A 22,847-nucleotide genomic window follows, 5' to 3' on the forward strand; every position below is an offset into this window, starting at 1 on the left:
TTTATTTATTTATTTATTTATTTATTTATTTATTTATTTATTTATTTATTTATTTATTAAGATTTTGTTTATTGTGAGAAAGAGAGCACAGATGGAGAGGGAGAAGCAGACTCCCCACTGAGTAGGGAGCCTCATGTGGGACTTGATCTAGGACCCCGGGATCATGACCTGAGCCAAAGGCAGATGCTTAACTGACTGAGCCACCCAGGTGACTCTCTGTGTTTTAAAGACAAATCTCTTTGGGATAGACTTGTATTTATGATGGTTGTGATTATTCACACTAACAGAGTCAAGAACTTCAGATTCTTCAACTTTGTTGAGTCCCAGCTCTATTTCTGGATTCTAAGTATCCCCACCCCTACCTAGACTGGGTTGCAGTTATACCCCATTTCTGTCACTTGTCTTTTTAAAAAAAATTTTTAAAGATTTTATTGATTTATTTGACAGAGAGAAAGATAGCGAGAGCAGGAACACAAGCAGGGGGAGTGGGAGAGGGAGAAGTAGGCTTCCCACCAAGCCGGGAGCCCAATGCGGGGCTTGATCCCAGGACCCTGGGATCATGATCTGAGCAGAAGGCAGAGGCTTAACACTGAGCCACCCAGGTGCCCTGTCACTTGTCTTATATTGAATTGTTAAACTTAATGGCGTATTATTACAAAGTCTTAACTAAAGGTAATGTGACCTTTTGCAGAGTTTGAAATTGATTAAGGCTGTTGATTATCAGCTGTTTTGCTACTAAACCTTTTTGCTTGCTGAAAAATGTAGTTAGATGGTTGGGAGAGTGTACCATGCCATTTGTGTCCTCTCTTGACTGCCAGTTGTTGAGTGTTAGCTGAGGGAACCAGAGTTAAGTGCTAATTGAACACACCTATCCTTCGTAACATTTGCTTTGTTAGATATCCATTTTGTCTGAATTGATTTGTACTTTGTTGCTTTGGGGAGTTGAGGATTTTTATATTTTAATATGTGTATGTCTTTTGCTTCAGAATCTCTGAATTTGTCCTACCTCAGAGTGATACACCTAAAAGTAATTTTTATACTTCACTTAAATCAGTGTTCCTCAGCCTTTCATTATGCCCTTTTTTTTTCTTTTTTAAAGATTTTATTTATTTATTTGACAGAGAGAGAAAGATAGCGAGAGCAGGAACACAAGCAGGGGGAGTGGGACAGGGAGAAGCCGACTTCTCGACGAGCAGGGAGCCCGATGTGGGGCTTGATCCCAGGGCCCTGGGATCATGACCTGAGCCGAAGGCAGACGCTTAACGACTGAGCCCCCCAGGTGCCCCTCATTATGACCTTCTAAGGCATTTTTCGCCTAATGGTTCTCCTCCCCTCAAGACATATTAACACCACAGATATACTGTATATCTGTTTATGTTGTCAGGTGTCAGTTGTCAACTTTGAAGGGATACAAACCATTGTAATATTGAAGACACCCCCACCCCTGAACCAGTTTTCACTCCTTGGGAATAAGATTTACCCCATTGAGAATGTATGATTTAAAGTGGTTATCAACCTAGGGTGATTTTGTATCCCCCACACTCACCCCAGGTGATATTTGGCAATGTCTGGAGACACTTTTGGTTGCCACAACTGGAGGGGGTGCTACTGGCATCTAGGTAGAGGCCAAGGGAGATGCTGCTAACTATCCTATAGTGCACAGGACAGAGAGAGCCCCTGACCCCTTTCCCTGCCAAAGAATTATCCTGTCCCAAAATGTCAATAGTGCTGAGGTTGAGAAATTGACATAAGTATGTAAATTTTCCTTTGTTTTTTAAATTAAACATAATTAAATTAAAATATAAACTTAAATGAAAATTCAGTATTAAGCATATTATCTAATTTTATCCATTTAATAGCACTAGAGTCTTTATATATAAAGTAAAAAGTATAAAAATCTTTCTTGGCTGGTAGGACACGTGGATCCCAGTGGTTGAGAATTAGACTTAAGTGGCATGTACTTGGCATGTTTATATTTTAAGAATAATTAATTGTACCATTTATGTCTTTAGACATTAAAACAGCATGATTTTAAGACTCTGATTGCTTATGCTTTTTTTTGAATTTTGTTTTTATGTCTCTCCTCTTTTTTTTGGTGGGGGGGTGAAGCAGAATTGCATTATGGACTCTGGAGTCAGATTGCCTGACTTTGAATCCTGGTTCTGTTGCTTACTGGCTTATGACTTTGGGCATATAATGGTGAACACAATGTACCTACCTCGTATGGCTGTGAGAATAAAATAAGTTATTATATATAAAGTGCTTATTGCCCGATAGTAAGTGCTTAATAAATGCTAACCATTATTCTGATCTACTTAACAAGCTTTGAATCATTAAAATGCTAAATAATTTTACTTTCTTTTTCTCTTTATAGATTTATGGTGGATTATTTTCTGAAGATAAATGTTGGTACAGATGCAAAGTACTGAAAATCATCAATGATGAAAAGGCAGGAACAAGTGTTCAGTTGTTTTTTTTTTTCCCCTGAATAATGATTATTTTGGCTCCAAAATTTGATGCTTATTTAGCCCTTCATTGATTATACATAGTAGTAATAAGATCTGGTTCAATTGAACTTATAAATTGATTAAACATGTTTTTTTCCCCCTAGTGAACAGAAAAGAAATGAATTGCTTAAAAAAATCCAGGTCAGATTCAGGAATATTCTTCTGAATTTAAGTTGTCATATAATCACCGAAGATTGTCCAAGAGTAGATTACATAATTTGTAGATTATGTTTACTGACCAATGTTTTTTTTTTTTTTTTAAAGATTTTATTTATTTATTTGACACAGAGAGAGAGAGAGCACAAGTAGGCAGAGAGTCAGGCAGAGGGAGAGGGAGAAGCCGACTCTCCACTGAGCAGGGAGCCTGATGCGGGGCTCGATCCCAGGACCCTGGGATCATGATCTGAGCCAAAGGCAGCCGCTTAACCGACTGAGCCACCTGGGCTCCCCTACTGACCAATGGTTCTTAATCATCATGTTTGGTTCTTGCTAAATAACTTTAAAAAAAAGTTCATCTATTAAGATTGAGTAAGAAAAGAACATTTGATCTGTCCTTAAGAAGTTCTTTTTATCGGGTGCCTGGGTGGCTCAGTTGGTTAAGCGACTGCCTTCAGCTCAGGTCATGATCCTGGAGTCCCGGGATCGAGTCCCGCATCGGGCTCCCTGCTCGGTGGGGAGTCTGCTTCTCCCTCTGACCCTCCTCCCTCTCATGCTCTCTGTCTCTCATTCCCTCTCTCTCAAATAAATAAATAAAATCTTTAAAAAAAAAAAAAAAAGTTCTTTTTATCTTTTGCTTAGTTGATTTGCATATTGTTAATGATGATTGACTTGCTGCTTTTAATGCTTTGGTTAAATGTGATGAATTTTCTTTGTGTTTAGCTATTTGAGTTTTTACATTATGAACTTGAGGGAGATTTTAAGGGGATTTGTGGAGATGAGATTCTGAATAGCTGGTGGCAATTGCATATGGCAGGTTGTGTAAAAGCATCTCTGTAAGCTTTCCTTTACTGTTTTTTTCCTGTATCTGCTTTACTGGACTTAAAATATTTTCTCATGTGTATATATTTTATAGATATTTTTCTTAGTGTAATAAGGAGATGATAAGATGAAACAATTTGAGTAATGCTCAGAATAACTTTTTAAGAAAAATTTCATGATTTAATACTGTCCAAGGTAATGGTTTATCTTAGTGAAATAGACCTTTCTAATTAGATGTTTTCCTCACAGTTTGACAACTGGAGATGATATATTGTGTTTGCTTTAACTTTTTTTTTTTAAAAGATTTTATTTATTTATTTGACACAGAGAGAGAGAGCACAAGGAAGGGGAGCAGCAGAGGGAGAGGGAGAAGCAGGCTCTGCTAAGCAGCCTGATGCGGGGCTTGATCCCAGGACCCTGGGATCATGACCTGAGCTGAAGGCAGCCGCTTAACCAACTGAGCCACCCAGGCGCCCCTTGGCTTTAACTTTTTTAAAATTCAGGGGCAAGATGGCTTTTGACCTTGTGATAAGCTCCTTTTCTTTTTACTTTCTAAATGTAGAGCTGGATGTGAGGGTGACTTTGATACATTTCCTAGGTCAAACACCTGGGATGGGTTTAATTTTACCCAAGGAAGTTTGATAATTTTGCTTTTCTTTTCAGATTTTACTGTTTCCAACTTGAATTTAGGAATGTTAATTGATTTTTAACATTCGAGATAGGAGAAGCCATAAGCTTCATAGATTTATGTTTATTTACTAGCTGTTTAGAAAAAAAAACAACCATAATGAGAAATGGTACTGTTGGAACTAGTATAAGTAACTAATACTATTAGTTAACTAGTACCAAACAGAGATTACTGGGATCTCATGGACCATGGATTTTCTTTATTCTGAAGATACTGTTGGAGGTCTTGTTTCTAAGTACATTTTATCAATTTGAGGTAAAATGCCCTGAGGTAATTACAGGTAATTAACAGAAAGCAGCAAATTGATGGTTTCTTTGGAGATGTTTAATCTAAGTTCTGTGTTAGTATTTGTCTCATTTTTTCCCAGTGTCTGGTGAGATACATTGACTATGGAAATACTGAAATTCTAAATCGATCTGATATAGTTGAGATTCCTTTGGATCTGCAATTTTCTAGTGTTGCCAAAAAATATAGACTTTGGGGACTACAGATTCCTTCTGGCCAAGAAGTTACCCAGTTCGATCAGGCAAGTCACAGATTTTAAATATTTTTGTTAATGGAAGTAAAGCTATGTATTTGACACAAAATGTAAATGTAGTTAAATTCTGCTGATTTTTTAAAATATAAAAGCCTGTATAAATTAGTGAAAAATAGGGGCACCTGGGTGGCTCAGTCGTTAAGCGTCTGCCTTCGGCTCAGGTCATGATCCCAGGGTCCTGGGATCCAGCCCCGCATCGGGCTCTCTGCTCCGCGGGAAGCCTGCTTCTCCCTCTCCCACTCCCCCTGCTTGTTTCCTCTCTCGCTGTGTCTCTCTGTCAAATAAATAAATAAAATCTTTAAAAAAAAATTAGTGAAAAATATGAATTATAGAATAATTAAAAGTAATTAATCAAAATATGAATTATATAATGATTCAAAAGCAATTATTTGTACTCATCTTTGCTAGGTAAACATTCGTGATGATCAGAGTTGTATATGTGTATATATTTACATAATAAGTGTAAATAGTGTCTTCTCATGTGAAAGCTTACAAGAGTCTTTTATAATGGAGGCTTGCTTTTGAGGCAGTATTTATTACATAAAAGTGATCTTTAACCTAGCCCTGGCCATAAATATCACAAAACTGAAATTAGTGGAGTTGTGAATTAATCAGATTTTTATCATTTTGGCAAGGGTTCATACTGTTTGGTGTAGTAGTTTTCAATGATGTTCTATCTAGATTCTAGTTTGTATCCATAGATTCTAGTTTGTATCCATTTCCATGAAAGTTTGGGTTAGTAACCTAATTCTGGCAGCCATCTGATAATTTCAGGGGTAGTCTTAATGGGAATTCTACCTCCTTTTAAATCTGTGCAATAATGATGTTCTTTTGGTGCGTGTTAATGCTGTTGAGATATTATTGCTAAGTAATCAGATTTGCATTTTTTATTTAGCAGCTCAAATGACTTATGTGGAATAGTAAAATTCACAAACCTCTTTGCCTCTTTTTTTCTGTTTGTTTTGAGAATCTTGGAGGTTGTTGGGCATAGTTTTGTCTGCAGTATAGTTACTTATAAGAAACAATTCTGTACTTGGAACTCAGACTTTCAGAAGTACATAGATATTATTGTAAAATTACACCCCTAAATTTCTGGTTTAAAATCTGAAGTTTTTTATGTTTTCCTTTAATCTAGATGTTTTGACCAAGGTAGGGGCTTGTTTTGAATTTCTTGTATGCCTAGAACGCTAGAATCTTACATTTAGTGACCTTAGAATTCCTCTGCTCTCACCCTGTTATTTTATAAAGAAATCTGGTCTAGAACAATTACATGACTAAGTATTTAAAGTCATGAAGCTAATTATGGCTGAGTGAGGGCTGGAACTCAAGTCTGTTGCTGTTCTCATGGTAGGGTGATACAAAATTTATGTTGATTGAAACAAATATGAATCAAGAATAAAAGGTCATTTTTAAAAGTTAGTTTTGGAACTGAGGAGTAAATTTTAGTTATTGGGGAATGTTTTGTATGCTTCATAGATTCTTTACAGGTGGTATTATTTGTATTTGCATGCTTATGTTCGGTAAAAAGACTATTAGCTGTTTTCTGGAAGAAAATAGTTAGTTACTCTTGAATGTCTCTGCTTAGGAAGCCCATGTTTAGCCATTAATTCTCAGCTCAAGGCTCAAATATAATTTCCTATCTAAAGTCTTTGCTAATACCCACCGCCCATTCCCCTGTAGCTGTTTCATTCAGTGAATAAGGTATCTAGAATTGCATTTTTCCCTCCCCCACAAGATAGTGAGCTTGTAGAGATAAGACTGTCTTAGTAGAGATAATATTTTATTCATTTTTCTATGCCTGATCTCCTTGATCTTGCCTGTTAGGTGTTAGATGAGCATCCAGTTTATCTAGCATTTGAACAAATGAATGAATAGTAGGGATTTAGTTTAAGAGAGAGAGAGAGGAGAGACACTTCCAGAGGGTGACCTAGGCACTAAAATACCCTCAGTACGTTTTAAACCAACACTTTGATACCCATGTTATAGCACAGTTGAAATTGATACTCAGAATAATGGTTATAAATGCTGAAGATCACATGAAGATTTATGCCCTAAATGCCTTCCTTATTTTGAAAATTTTATGTAGAATCAGGGAATGAGAGCTAGAGATTGGAATTTGGGTTTAAAAGATTAAAGGCTTGGGCGCCTGGGTGGCTCAGATGGTTAAGCGTCTGCCTTCGGCTCAGGTCATGATCCCAGGCAGGGTCCTGGGATCGAGTCCCGCATCGGGCTCCCTGCTCCTTGGGAGCCTGCTTCTCCCTCTGCCTCTCTCTGTCTCTCATGAATAAATAAATAAAATCTTAAAAAAAAAATAAAAGATTAAAGGCTTTTTAGCCTGTTTTCTAATATATGCAGACAAGATTAGGTAAATTAAAATAAAAGCAAGTGATGCTTTCTTGGTTTTGAATAAGGCTTACCAGTTTGGGAAACACAATGAGATACGTCTTAGAAAAATGACATCATCCTTTTTTAATCATTGAAAGCTCTGTGTTCTAAAACAATGACCAGATTTATTTATTTATTTTATTTTAATTTAATTTTATTTTTTTTTAAGATTTTATTTATTTATTTGACAGAGAGAGACATAGAGCAGGAACACAAGCAGGGGGAGTAGGAGAGGGAGAAGCAGGCTTCCCACGGAGCAGGGAGCCCGATGTGGGACTCGATCCCAGGACCCTGGGATCATGATCTGAGCCGAAGGCAGATGCTTAACGACTGAGCCACCCAGGCGCCCCAATGACCAGATTTATTTAAAAGATAAATCTTATTTATGCCTTTTAAATACCTAACTATGTTTTAAAAATAAATAAATCGATCTCTCTTTCCGGCATGCAAGATTTAATGGGAACTATAACACATTTCTCACTATAAAAATTAAATACTTGACATTTAAAAAAAGAATATGTAGAATATATATTTTTATGGTAAAGTATAATATTAAAAAATCCATGTACCATCTACTTGGTCATTCTTTTTGTTAGAATTTAGGAGAACTTAGATTTATTCCAAGTTTAGGGTTCTGTCTTTGTGATTATGTATAATTCAGGGAGAATTTTGTTGAACAACTAAATGTGATTGGAGACAATAACTAAATGGAGTTTGACTTCAGGGAAAAGTCTAAAAATCAGATTTTTGCATAACATATTTTAAACAAGGAGTAGTATGCCTTTAGAGCATTCAGCTTTAGGTAATTAGAACTCTTGTGGAAAGTAGATTATTTCCACTTAAATACATATGTTGCCCAAAGACAGAGTTTCTTGAAATATTAAGAATTTTACATATTTCAGCAATAATTTTCAGACACTGTCACTTCCATTAACATTGGTTAGGAGTAGAAAGTTGTACTTGATTTTAGATAGACTTTCAGCATGACGGTGATGATGTGAACAAAGGCAAAGGAAAAAAAATTAAATTTCCTTAAAATTTACAGCCACTGACAAGCCCTTGAGACAGGCAGAGTGCCCTTCCTCTAGGAACTCAGCTGCCTCCATATTAATACTTTGCTAAAAGCAAAAGGCAACCTTAGCTTAACATTAGCCTGACTTCCAAAATCCTGCAAGTCTCCTTTAACATGTAAAAATTCCTTTGGAAACTTCCTTTATCTCTACCCACCCCTTCCCCCCAAGATACATGTTAGCAATCATCCTCCAAGCATATGGCCCACTGATAGACATCTGAAGGGTCTCATGACTAAGGTTTTACTAGACAGTAGCAAATGACCTTTTCCTAACAACAGCTAGCCCCTCAAGGTCCTGGAAACCTTGCTTCCAAATTCCTTAGAGAGTTACGCTTTCCCTGACCCCCTCCCAATTTGAAAGTATATAATGGGCCACTCCTCATGACCCCAGTGCAGCTCTTTTTGCCCACAGATCTTGTCCCATGCTTTAATAAAACCACCTTTTGAGAAGACATCTCAAAAATTCTTTCTTGACCATTTGCTCCTGAACCCCAACATTGTTACATCTGTTGAAACCAAGGGTTTTTGTATGAAAGAGGTTAACCCAAAACCACATTCTGATTGATCGAAATCTTAATCTGATATATTTCTATGAATTATATTTTGAGTTGGTTAGCTTTGTTTGCTTGATCTCATTTGTTGGTGATGCCTTTTGAACCATCTTTGCTATCTATATTGGTATTCTTGGTAAATTCAAGCCTCTCAGGATGTGTGTATTTAAAAATTTTATGATTTGAAAGATTTACAAAGCCCATGTTTTTTGTTTTTGTTTTTTTTTAAAGATTTTATTTTTATTATTTATTTGACAGAGAGACACAGCGAGAGAGGGAACACAAGCAGGGGGAGTGGGAGAGGGAGAAGCAGGCTCCCTGCAGAGCGGGGAGCCTGACGCGGGACTCGATCCCAGGACCCCGGGATCATGATCTGAGCCAAAGGCAGTCGCTTAACCGACTGAGCCACCCAGGCGCCCTAAAACCCATGTTTTTGTAAACTTAAAATACGTTGTCATTTTGGTTTGTGGATTAAAAAAAATTTTTTTTTTGGATGGTTAATGATGAGCATTTACCGTTTACCACCTTCTGCCCTTTCGCATGCACCCTTCTAGGTCCAGGGGTTCTTAACTTGGGGTTAAAATGTATCACAGTGAAATAATTTTCTTTGTAATTCTATGTATTTTTTATTTTATTAATTTATTAAAGATTTTTTATTCATTTTTTTTGAGAGAGAGAGAGCACAAGCAGGGGGTGGGGAGGGGCAGAGAGAGAGAGAGAAGCAGGCTCCCCACTGAGCAAGGAGCTGTTGCAGGGCTCCATCCCAGGACCCTGAGATCATGACCTGAGCCAAAGGCAGACACTTAACTGACTGAGCCACCCCGGTGCCCCTGTAAAACTATTTTTAAAGTTTTGTTGAATTTGAGTGCTTTTTCTAGATACCAGAATTCATTTTTATGTGCTATACTCCTCAGGACACCATTTCATTTCATTGGGATCAAAATGGTCAACACCATCTGCTTGGTTTAAAACAATTATTCTAGGGTATTTAATTGGTACACATTTTAAAATTTATAAATATGGCTGCCTATACAGGTATTAATTCTACTTCTGGAAAGGAAGATTTCTCCTCTAAATGTGTAATTAGAATATATTCATACAAATGGAGAAGTATATTTGCATATAGGCAATAACAAGGTAAGAGTGCTTTTATAGAGTTTTCAGAATGAAGGAGTATGTTTGAAAAACTGGGTAGAAACAAAATAAAGTGAAGAAAAACATGTTGGTGTAGTTGGTTTACAACTTTTTTCCTCCCCCATCTTTCTTAGGGCAGAACCTTTTTGGGGAGCTTGATTTTTGAAAAGGAGATAAAAATGAGAATTAAAGCAGCCTATCAAGATGGAACAGTTATTGCTCAGGCTGAGTATGGCAGTGTGGATATAGGGGAGGAGGTGGCTAAAAAAGGATTTGCAGAAAAATGCAAGCTCACTTCCAGCACTAACACCTGTGAGGAAAAAAAATCAGATCCTGGTCATCTTGTCCTCAGGAACCTCAAAAGCCCCATTCCCTCATGGGGGCATAGATCAAACCAGTCAGCCTTCACCCGGCCAAAGGGGCGCTTAAGTGGGAGGATGACTCTTGACCTGAAGAATGAAAATGATGCAGGAAATCATGTGACATTTCCAAAGTAAGACTGTCATGGGGTTTTTAGTCTTAACTAGTTTCTAATTCATGGTAGAAGCTCTTGTCATAGTAGAAGTCAAGGCTTATGTTTTTGGAGTCTTCATCTATGTCAGTGATTTTGAGGGATGGTACTCATTTCTATTTTTCTCAAACATGTATTCCTGTCTGCTTTTGCAGGAATATTTTCATTAAAAGCCATTTTGAAAGAAAAATCATGCCTCAGTTGTTTGAAGTTCACGTACCAGCTCTTCATATTAATTCTTTTGAATATGTTTATCAAAAAAATATACCCCTAAATCAATTATTCAGGCAAAGCTAGAATTTCAGATAAACTTTGAAGTTTTCCTATGGCTTTAAGAATATTTTAATGAGTTTTAGGGAATTACCTTTCTTTTTTAACAAAAGAGAAACTCTTTGTTCTTCCTGTGGTAACTTGTTATGATGGAATTTGATTATTACAAAGGGAATTCACTTTTTAGACAATCTCGAATTATAAATTTGAAGCAGAAAGCCATGTTTAATGTTTCTAAGTACCAAACCATTTATAAACTTCTGTATCATGATCCAAGCCATGATGCCATGTCTTGGGTTATGTAGCTGTTTTTGGGATCTTAGAAAAAAACTGTAAAATGGAGTGGGGTTGATGGGGAGGAGAAATTGGAAGAAACTGATAAAGAATGCTTTTTATTGTATTTGCTGGAGTTGATATTGCTACAAGTTGGCATATATTTGAGTGTTGGCAGCATTGTTTTTGAAGTTAACTTTATATTATGGTATAAAAAGCTCAGGATGATTTAGTTTAGATTTATGATCTCTGTCACCCTTACACAGTTTGGTTTTTAAAATGAGTGAATTTGTTTTTAATAGGGAAAATTTGGCCGTTGGAGACTTTAATTTAGGGTCTAATGTCAGCCTGGCAAAAATTAAGCAGGACCAGAAGCTGATTGAAGAAAATGAAAGGCTTAAAACAGAGAAGGAGGTTCTTCTTGAAAGTTATAAAGTTCTAGAATCCAAAGTAGAACAGACTGCCCAGGAGCTGCAGGTATGGTATGTTCACTGGTGTAAAGAATGACCGTCTGGATAATCTGTATACTCATCTGTTCTTCTTTGTTTAATTTGTTGTCACTTTTTGTTTTCTTCCCTTTCTCTCCTCCTCTCTCATTCTCTCTTTTCTTTATATTTGTTTACAGATGAAGTTTTTTCTTACACTCCAAACTAATCATCTTTGGATTTCATTGAATGTTTGAAAGATTAATGATTGCTCATTTACATTTCCTTTTATGTTCTTTTAAAAACTTTTAACTGTGGGAAATTTCAAACATTCCAGAAGGAGAGAGTTGAATAATTAACCTTATGTATTCATCAGCCGGTTTTTACATTATTAGACACATGGGCAGTCTTTTTTTAAAAAAAAAAACTATACCTCCTGAGTTACTTTATTTTATTTATTTATTTATTTATTTTTAAAGATTTTAAAAATTTATTTGTTTGAGAGAGAGTGAGAGAGAGAGAGAGCATGAGCAGGGGCATAGGGAGAGGGAGAAGCAGACTCCCCAACTGAGCAGGGAGCCTGATGCAGGGCTCGATTCCAGGACCTTGGGATCATGATCTGAGCTGAAGGCACATACTTAACCAGCTCAGCCACCTAGGCAGCCCAGAGTTATTTTAAAACAAATCCCATTCATAATATTCTACTGTATATGTTTTAGTGTGTGCCTCTGGTAGGGAATAACTTCGAAAAAGACAACCGTAATACTGTTCATACTTAAAAATTAACAGTAATTCCTTAATATCTTTTAATATCCAGTGTTCAGATTTCCTGAAGGGAAGCTATGAATGTCCCTTAGCTTCTTCCAGTTGGGATCCTAGTTTAGGCCTCTGCCTTGCATTTTGGATGATAAATCTCTTAAATTGCTTAATCTGCATCCTTGTGTTGCTTAAGAGTCTCCTTTATCTGCATGTATTTCCTTTTATGGTAGTTAGATCTCAAGGTTTGCTCAGATTCAGAGCATTTTTTTCTCCCCCAAGAATATTGTGTATTTTTCAAATGTGTAAGTGCCATCCTAACACTGTCTCCAATTCACCATCACCAACTGGATGTCGTACCATTCATTTGTGATACTAAATACCCAGCAGTTGGCACAGACCCCACAAGTTAAGGACTCAGTCCCATACGACTTCTACCACTTCAGATACCAGCCACAATCAGGTTCCCAGGCTACCTACACTTCTGCCTGTAAATTTGAGAGTTCCTGTGATCCCTACTCCCCTGTTCAATAATTCACTAAAACAACTCACAGAACTCAGGAAAGTGCTGTACTTATGATTACAGTTTTATTATAAAGGATATATGATGGGGGTGAAAGGTGGAGTAGGGAAGCTGGGGATATTTAGCCTACCACTCTACCAGTACATGGGTTTGTTCACCCATCTGGAAGCTCCCTAAAACCTAATTATTTGGAGGATTTTTTTTTTTTAAATGACCATTTCATTAGGTCTGATTGATGAAATCATTGACCATTGGTAATTGAACTCAATTTTCAGCCTTTAAATCCATATGTGGCATTCTCCAGGGAGCTCTGCCTCATAAATCCATAAATCTTGGGTTCTGTCCATTATAACTAACCTTTTATTTTTATTTTTAAAGATTTATTTATTTATTTTAGAGAGAGCATGCGCTTGAGGCTGGGGAGAGGGGAGGGGCAGAGGGAGAGGGAGAGAATCCAAGAAGACTCTCTGCTGAGCACAGAGCCCTATCTCACAAGTCTGACATCATGTCCTGAGCCGAAATCAAGAGTCTGGATACTTAACCGACTGAGCCACCCAGGTGCCCCATAACTAACCTTTTATCTGGAGATATCCTACTAAGGAAGGGCATTTCAGAGATAAAGTCTCTTCTCCTTAGAAAATAGTCTGTTTCTTTAAAGGTCTAATTGATAGGGAGATTAGTCACCTGCCTTTTATTTTTTTTCTCTGGGGGTGTTCCCCTGTCCTCTTCCATCAAAAAGTGTAAATGGATTACAGGACATCTGTTGTACCTACTAAAGATATAATATGTTCAGTTCCACTACAGAAAGTTCCTTGGTGCCTCCGTACAGTCTAACCTCTCTTCCTCCCACTCAAGGCAATCACTGTTCTGATGTATATCACCATAGTTTAGTTTTCCTGGTCCTGTACTTCATAAAAATGGAATCCTCTGATATGTATTCTTTTGGATCTGGTTTCATTCACTGAACATAATGGTTGTGAGATTTATCTATGTTGTGTATATTAGAAGTTTGTTCATTTTTATTACGGAGTAGTATTCCATTGTAGCAATATACCACAGTTTGTATTTAGGGTGTTCTAGCTTTTAGTTGTTATGAATAAAGCCATTGTGAATATTTTTGTGTAGGTCTTTTTGTGGACATATAGCATTCATGTATCTTGGGTTACGGAGATTCTTTCCTCAGCAACATCCAGTCTACTGATAAGTGCATCAGAATTGTTCGTTTCTGCTCTAGTGTTTTTGATCTCTAGTATTTCTGCTTCTTTATTAGAATTTCCATCTCTCTGCTTTCATTGCCCATCTGTTCTTGCATGCTGTCTAATTAAGTACTGGAGCCCTTAGCATATTAATCATATCATGTTTAAAACTTCTGGTCTCGGGGGCGCCTGGGTGGCTCAGTCGTTAAGCGTCTGCCTTCGGCTCAGGTCGTGATCCCAGGGTCCTGGGATCAAGTCCCACATCGGGCTCCTTGCTCCGTGGGAAGCCTGCTTCTCCCTCTCCCACTCCCCCAGCTTGTGTTCCTGCTCTCGCTATCTCCCTCTCTGTCAAATAAATAAATAAAATCTTTAAAAAAAAAAAAAATTTCTGGTCTTGACAGTTGAGCATCTATCCATGCCATGTCTGAGTCTGATTCTGATTCTTGCTTTGTCTCTTCCTCTGTGTTTTTTGTCTTTTAGTATATATTCTCCCTTTCCCACTCACCCTGCGCCATCTCGGTACATGCGCCATCTCTCTCTCTCTCTCTGTCGAATAAATAAATAAAAACTTAAAAAAATAATAGTTTCATGGACACTGGGGAGGGTGTGTGCTCTGGTAAGCACTGTGAATTGTGCAGGACTGTTGAATCTCAGATCTGTACCTCTGAAACAAATAATGTAATATATGTTAAGAAAAAAAAAAAAGAAGAAGAAGAAGAAGGTAGCGGGAGGGGAAGAATGAGGTGGGGGAAATCGGAGGGGTGGACGAACCATGAGAGACGATGGACTCTGAAAAACAAACAGGGTTCTAGAGGGGAGGGGGGTGGGAGGATGGGTTAGCCTGGTGGTGGGTATTGAGGAGGGCACATTCTGCATGGAGCACTGGGTGTTGTGCACAAACAATGAATCATGGAACACTTCATCTAAAACTAATGATGTAATGTATGGGGATTAACATAAGAATAAAAAAAAAAGTAAAAAAAAAAGAAAAAAAAATAATAGTTTCCCTGAGGGCAGATCTTGTTAAGAACAGAATACTCTAGCGTAAAATGCTTCCTTTCCCCCTTTCCCTTTTGGAAGCTTGAGAGGATTTTTCTCTTATATTTATACTGTGAGAACGTGGTAGAGATCCTGGGGGTGAAAGTGGAGGCATCCTGATGACCGGGTCTGCCTGGAGTTTTTAACTCTGAGTTGTTCACACTGAGTCTTCTGCAATTGTCATTTGAAGTTGAGGTTTACCTACTCCAGACTGGTTCCCTCAGAGGTTGCTGCTCCATATGAGTTGTGAATGGCTTTTATTTCCCTGTCTGTCTCTCCAGTTTTGGGAGCAGCAGTTTGCCCTGTGACCTCATCTTTCTTAAAGATCTAAGAAGGCTTGTTGATTTTTAAGTTTGTTGAGCTTTTTACTTGTTGTTAGGATGGTGTAGTGACTTCCAGGCTTTTTACATGCTGGACCAGAAACCTGAAGTTCTTAATGTTTTCAAAGTACTGATTTCTGTGTCTGTTGGTTTTTAGAATTTATTTCTTTTTTCTTTTTTCTTTATTTTTTTAAAGATTTTATTTATTTATTTGACAGAGACAGAGATAGCAAGAGCAGGAACACAAGCAGGGGAGTGGGAGAGGGAGAAGCAGACTTCCCGCTGAGCAGGGAGCCCAATGCAGGGCTCGATCCCAGAATCCTGGGATCATGACCTGAGCTGAAGGCAGATGCTTAACGACTGAGCCACCCAGGTGCCCCATAGAATTTATTTCTTTTTTAATTAATTAATTGATTTTTTTACGTTATGATTGCCTTCCTTCCTCTTTAATTTGCCCTTTAATCTTCTTTAGATGGAAATTCATATTATCGTTTTTAATCTTTTGTTCCTTATAACATTTAAAGATACTTCCTTTTAAGTACTTCTTTATGTATAGCCCACAGATTTTGATACTTTGTTTTTATTGATTAAACATATTTTTAGAATTCTGTGATTTTTTTTTGAATCATCAATTATTTAGAAGTATATTGTCTAATTTTCACATATTTGGAGATTTTTTTTCCCTAGTATATATATATATAAAGATTTTATTTATTTATTTGACAGAGAGAGACACAGTGAGGGAGGGAGAGGGAACACCAACAGGGGGAGTGGGAGAGGGAGAAGCAGGCTTCCCACTGAGCAGGGAGCCTGATGTGGGGCTCGATCCCAGGACCCCCGGGATCACGACCTGAGCCTAAGGCAGATGCCTAATGACTGAGCCACCCAGGCACCCCTCCCCCAGTATATTTTTGTTACTGAGTTTTAGTTAATCTCTTGATATTAGCATACTTTCTGTCATTTCAGTTCTTTTATTGTGATTTGCTTTATTATCCAGCATATGATTTGTCTTGGAGGTGTTCCATGTACTTTAAAAAATTATGTGTAGGGGCGCCTGGGTGGCTCAGTCATTAAGCATCTGCCTTTGGCTCAGGTCATGGTCCCAAGGTCCTGGGATTGAGCCCTGCATTGGGCTCCCTGCTCCGCAGGAAGCTTGCTTCTCCCTCTCCCACTCCCCCTGCTTTGTTCCCTCTCTCGCTATCTCTCTCTGTCAAATACATAAATAAAATCTTAAAAAAAAAAAAGAAAAAAAAAGTTTAAAAAAAATAATAAAAAATTATGTATATTCTACAGTTGTGTGGTGGAGTATTCTGTAAATCAAATTGAATTAGCTGATAGTGTTGTTGAAGTCTTTTGTATCCAGACTGATTTTTCTGTCTACTTGTTCTATCAGTACCCAGAGAAGAGTGTTGAAATCTTCAGATATTATTGTGGTTTTGTCTGTTTCTTCCTTTTTTCTGTTAAGTTTTACTTTGTGAATTTGAAACTTTGTTATTAGTTGCATACACATTTAGAATAGTGTCTTCCTGATGAATCATCTTTATGTCATACCCCTATTTATTGCTGGGGATGCTCCCTGTATTGAAGTCCACATTGCCTGATATTAACATAGCCATGTTTGCATGGTATATCTTTTCCACCCATTAATTTTTATGTTTCTTTTTATCTAATAAGTGTGTCTTATGAGCAACATATAGTTGAATCTGAGCTTTTTCATCCAGACTTATAATCTCCTATCTTTTAATTGGGATGTTAAGCTAATTTTCATTTACCTTAATTATTGATGTGGTTGGGTTTGAATTTGCCATCTTTTCTGTTTGTCTTATTTGTTCTTTGTCTTAAAAACCATACTCATTGTTTTTATCTGATTTCCAGGTTTGGTGTTTTTTTTATACAAGTGGACTAATAATCTCAAGATATTTGAGAACCAGCTTAATTTCACAATTCTTTTACATCTAAATGATTCTTTTCCTCAGTATTTTATAGTTCTCTTTCATATACAATTCATTAGTAATTTGTATTAAAGATTTGTTTAATGTCTTTGTGAAACATTAAGTACATTTTCAAAGATTTAACAACTTTTTATTTTCCCACTTTTAGATTTATGTATTTTTTTCTTAGATTTATTTAATTTCTTAGATTTATATAATTTTGGAGTAATTATAATAACAATTCCAGTGGCTATAAACAGAGTTAAGAACAAACATAACTGATTCTTCATGGTCATCCTACTCAAGAAAAGGGAGCAGAAGGGCATGAACATACCTGAGTGTAGCATACTAGTAATAAGCATAAGCATTCAGTATATTCTGGTTCTCTCTTTTTATTTAACTGAAGAATTGGAGAGAATGTGAGGACTAAGGAGCATGTTGTTCAAATACTGAGTAAAATTTCTGTGTTTATGTAATATCTGGTTTGGAGTATAATTAGACTAAAACTGCCAGGTCTTTATTCATATTACTGTTCTATACATTATTTTAGATAATCATGGTAGACTTGAATTTGAGATACCACTCAGAATCAGGGAGCTTAATCTAGCTTGGGTCAAAGAAGTGATGTTTTTGATTGTTTTGTAATGTAAAATGACACAGGACTTTTTAAAAAAATAGTCATTGATAATCTTTTGGTGTCTCTAGGGATCTTTTATCTTTTTAAAATTTAAGTATTAAGACATAAAATATGTGAAATTTGTTTCTGTTTGGCTTTTTATTAGAATGAAAGATGAGTCTGTAATCTGTGTGAAGGTAGAAGACTGGAATAGATTATCTTTTTCAGATCCCAACCAGTAGGGAAATCAGTTGTCCTGTGGTTTAAACATTAAAAAAAAACCCTTTTTAAAGGATTTATTTATTTATTTATTTTAGAGCAGGAGTGAGAGAGCATGAGTGGGGTGGGGGAGAGAAAGAATCTCAAACAGACTTCACACTGAGCCCAATGTGGGGCTCACTCTCATGACCCTGAGATCATTACCTGAGCCAAAACCAAGAGTTGGACACTTAACCGACTGAACCACCCAGACGCCCCCCAGTTTTTTTAAAGTAATCTCTATGCCCAACATTGGGCTCAAACCCATGACCCTGAGATCAAGAGTTGCATGTTTCACCAACTGAGCCAGCCAGGTACCCCAATATTTTTAACCTTTAAAATTTTAGTTATGCCTTAAAATCATTTAAGTGACAGTAGAAATATAGTTTCTTGTTTGAGATTCACTAGGATGTGCTTGTTTTTTGTTGCAGCAAGAGAAAGCGACTACCATGGATTTGACTAAACATTTAGAAAGCACTCTGAAGACTCGTGTAGGTACCAGAATGGAAAATCTGGCAGCTAAGGTTGAAATATTGAAAGAAATTAGGTAGGTAAAAGCATATTTTTGAGAAGGATAATTTTAATTTTTATTTATTTTTAAGATTTATTTATTTAGAGAGAGAGTAGAGGGAGGGGCAGAGGGAAAGGGGAGAGAGAGAGAGAGAATCTCAAGCAGACTCCGTGCTGAGCACAGAGCCTGACTTGGGGCTCAATCTCAACCCTGAGGTCATGACCTGAGCTGAAATCAAGAGTCGGATGCTTAACTGACTGAGCTGCCTGGATACCTTGAGAAGGATAATTTAAAATAATTGCTAATTAATTAATGCTTTGTTTAAATTATATGCCCACCATTTTTCCTTTGACACTTAATCTTTATTTTTTTTATTTTTTAAAGATTTTATTTATTTATTTGACAGAGAGAGAGAGAAAGCAGGAACAGAAGCAGGGGGAGTAGGAGAGGGAGAAGCAGGCTTCCTGCCAAGCAGGGAGCCAGATGTGGGGCTTGATCCCAGGACCCCGGGATCATGACCTGAGCCGAAGGGAGACGCTTAATGACTGAGCCACGCAGGCACCCTGATACTTAATCTTTATATTTTTATGCCTTTAAAGAGAGAAACTAGAAATACTTCTGAGATAAGTTTTATAGTGTTTGTGTCAGCATTCCTTTGTCACTACATGGAGTTATATTGTTCTAAAGTCATCTATGAGAGTGAAATTAAAAAACACAAGTTCTGAGTGGTAGTTTTATGGGAAACTACTATGCCCATTGTATTGCTTGGTGTTATTTTTAGGCTTATACCAAAACTAAAGATTTGAAAGAAAAAAGTGGTTTTCGTACAGTCAGAAGAAAAGTGGTCTTCATGGAATCAGAAGAGAAGAAATTGGTTAGCAAGTCTTGTGCAGTTTATTCAGCATTTGTCAGACTCTCTATATGATTTATTTAGGTATTATATTAATAGATGATTGCCTTATTGTTGGTTAGGGATAATTGGTCACTCTTTTCTGGAATGTGGAAAAAAAAATAGTTCTCAAGACAACCTAGTTCCCTTTTCATGCTACACAAAGAACTTAAATCAGTAATTCATTTTCTCACATACTTTGAAACAATAAGAAGATGGTCATCTGAATTAAAACTGTGTGTTGGTGTTTTGTCCAGTGGAAATTTATATTCTCCAGTATAAATCCATCGTTGTCATCTGGTTTATAAGCCTCTAGATAGTTTGAGTAATTTTGTCCCTCTAGAGCCTGATCAACTTTTCATGCACTACCAAAAATTAAGTGGCTACACTGCCACAGCTATGAGACAGACTTAGGACCAAAACAATCCAATATGTTTTAGTACATTTTTGAGGAAATAATGTGCTATTAGAATGGTGGCAGTCTAGTAAGAAACTAGAGAAAAGAATATGGATGGACCTTGTTGGTTTTGCTAGCTGGCCTGCTTCTCCAATTGCTTTTTTTCCTTTTTTCAACTCCACAAATGCTAGTCTGCTTAATAGGGTACAAGGACTAATGTGCCTGCAGTCTTAGTAATAAGCGAGATTGGCTAAGTGTAACTTTTTTTTTTTTTTTTTTTAAAGATTTTATTTATTTACTTGAGAGAGAGAAACACAGCGAGAGAGGGAACACAAGCAGGGGGAGCGAGAGAGGGAGAAGCAGGCTTCCCGCGGAGCAGGGAGCCTGATGCGGGGCTCGATCCCATGACCCTGGGACCATGACCTGAGCCGAAGGCAGACGCTTAACGACTGAGCCACCCAGGTGCCCTAAGTCTAACATTTTTAAAGAATTATTCAGAAATCTAACTGTATACCAGCATTGAAGGTGTATCTGATATCATTTAAAGTTCTGCAGACTTTTGAAGTTGTCCTTTATGTAAAAGTTTTTTCTTTTTTAAGATTTTATTTTTATTTATTTGACAGAGAGCACAGGCTGGGGAAGTGGGAGAAGTAGGCTCCCCGCTGAGCAGGGAGTCTGATGCGGGGCTCGATCCCAGAGTCCTGGGATCATGACCTGAGCTGAAGGCAGATGCCCAACTGACTGAGCCACCCAGGCGCCCCTATGTAAAAGTTTTTGATAAAAGTTTTATTTGATTTTTTGCTCAAATGTATATATATTTTTAAGATTTATTTATTTATTTGAGAGAGAGTGTGTGTAAGCATGAGCAGGGGGGCAGGGGCAGAGGGAGAGGGAGAATGAAAATCTCAAGCCGACTCCCTGCCAAGTGTGGGGCCCAACGTGGGGCTCCATCCTGTGATCCTGAGATCATGGCCTGAGCTAAACCAAGAGTCGGATGCTTGGGTGCCTGGGTGGCTAAGTTGAATGAGCAACTGCCTTCTGCTCAGGTCATGATCCCGGAGTCCTGGAATCGAGTCCCGTATCGGGCTCCCTGCTCAACAGGGAGTCTGCTTCTTCCTCTGACCATACTCCCTCTTGTGCTGTCTCTCAAATAAATAAATAAAATAAAATCTTAAAAAAAAAGAGTTGGGGGGCACCTGGGTGGCTCAGTCGTTAAGCGTCTGCCTTCGGCTCAGGTCATGATCCCAGGGTCCTGGGATCGAGCCCCGCATCGGGCTCCCTGCTCAGTGGAAAGCCTGCTTCTCCCTCTCCCACTCCCCCTGCTTGTGTTCTCTCTCTCGCTGTGTCTCTCTCAAATAAATAAATAAAAAAATCTAAAAAAAAAAAAAAGAGTTGGACGCTTGACCAACTGAGCCACCCAGGTGCCCCATGAATCAAATATATTTTTAATTACAAGTTATACCAGTTAATTTATGATTTTATATAAGGTTTTAGCAAGTACCTCTTCATAGCCAATGTTGTATGTTTTAACTTTAGACCATTATTATTTAAGTGCAACTTTTTCTCACATCAACTTGCAAATTTCTTGATCTTTTCCTTTTTGCTTATGTTTTTAAATAGACGTGTCAACATCAATGTTCATTTTGGAAATGACCTTTCAGATGCTATGCAAGTGTTAGATGAAGAGTGCTTTACTACCCCAGCTTCTTTGACTGAATTAGAGAGAATTTGGGCAGAATACAATCTTGCTCAGGAGAACATACGAACTTGTGAAAATGTGGTGGGTCAAGAATTTTTCTCTATTATGGTTTTATTTATTGATCATAAGGGGATTTGAGAAAGAAGGATTGTAGATATTATAGTAATACTTTGTATGAAATATTTAGTTTTTACAGCATCTTCATATTAATAATTTGATTCCTAATTTTATTGCCTTGTTAAAAAAAGATAGGATAGATAAATGGTGATTGTGGATAAAGTGTTAACAAAATCTTTTCCCCTTTTGCATGAACAATTGAACATCGGTCAATTCCTTCTCTTTTCCCTTGGTAATTTGGTAAAATGGTATTTCAGTCATGTTACTAGGCAGCATTGGCTAGGTAAATCTCCCTAGTTGATAATTTATATCTGGACTTGAGGAACTTTAAACTACAAATACTTGGTGGGGGCTCTTGCAACTGGGCATACCATCCTTGAGGAACTTTGGAAGCTATGCCTATAAAAGATGGTGGCTTTTGAGGGGGATGAAGCTTATAAGCTAGGGTGGCTGTGATACCTGCTAATGTGTCTTGTTTTTGGGTTTGAATGGTGTGTTTTATGCTGCAGTATTGGACTCTGCCTTACTATTAAATGCTATTTAAGCCACCCATTATTGAGAGGTGGTTATTAATGGGTGGGGGAGGGTATGAAGAACAGATTATTTCCTATGAAATCTTTATTAGCATAGGTACAAGTATATTTCCTCTCATAATTTTTAGTTTATATTGAGCTGAACAGAACTCCTTGTTTTTCATATAAAGATACTTACCACAATCATAGCTTTCCATAGTACCTATGAGTTCTGTACTTGTGTTTGGAGTTGCCCCATTGAATTATTGGTGGTTTCTACCTCTGGGGATTGTACCCTGAAAGCCTTATTCTCAGTTCATACCTAGGTTGCTTAGTTGGCAACCTAGCTGACTCTAAGTGAGGAGTGAACAGAATAACTAGGCCTTTGTAAATGCCAGGAGTATTAAATTTGGAGAAGGGATTATATTTGTGTCATTTTACATGTTAGACCCTAACTGATTATTTCTGATTATGTAAGAAAAAAGTGACAGAAGCTGTAAGTTTTGAATCTATATGAGACACAGGTAATGTTATTAGGTACTTTATAAACTTTTTCTTATACTTTTAAAATGGACAGTTTTGCTCTTATTTTATAAATGAGGAAATTGAGTCCTACAGGTTTTAAGGAATTTGCTGAAGACTACATAGTGCTAAATGTTAATATGGTATTTGAACCTAGGTATGTCTGACTGCAAAGTGTATTCTCTTTCCATTTAAACTGTATTGTCAATATTAAAGTAATTCATGATGTA

General features: G+C 37.3%; 1 protein-coding gene across 2 annotated transcripts in view; it reads left to right on the plus strand.

The window, feature by feature from the left end:
* Positions 1–22,847, plus strand: part of STK31 (serine/threonine kinase 31) — an 86,394-nt gene that overhangs the window by 12,641 nt on the left and 50,906 nt on the right. For both annotated transcript variants that reach the window (XM_035020753.1, XM_035020754.1), the window contains exons 5-10: positions 2,375–2,449; positions 4,541–4,699; positions 9,988–10,346; positions 11,210–11,384; positions 18,402–18,517; positions 21,388–21,547. In XM_035020753.1, the coding sequence (XP_034876644.1) occupies positions 2,375–2,449; positions 4,541–4,699; positions 9,988–10,346; positions 11,210–11,384; positions 18,402–18,517; positions 21,388–21,547 (1,044 nt within the window). The remainder of the gene's footprint in view (positions 1–2,374; positions 2,450–4,540; positions 4,700–9,987; positions 10,347–11,209; positions 11,385–18,401; positions 18,518–21,387; positions 21,548–22,847) is intronic.

Source organism: Mirounga leonina, unplaced genomic scaffold, assembly GCF_011800145.1.
Source record: "Mirounga leonina isolate KUSES-001 unplaced genomic scaffold, KU_Mleo_1.0 Mir_174, whole genome shotgun sequence".
NCBI lineage: Eukaryota > Metazoa > Chordata > Mammalia > Carnivora > Phocidae > Mirounga > Mirounga leonina.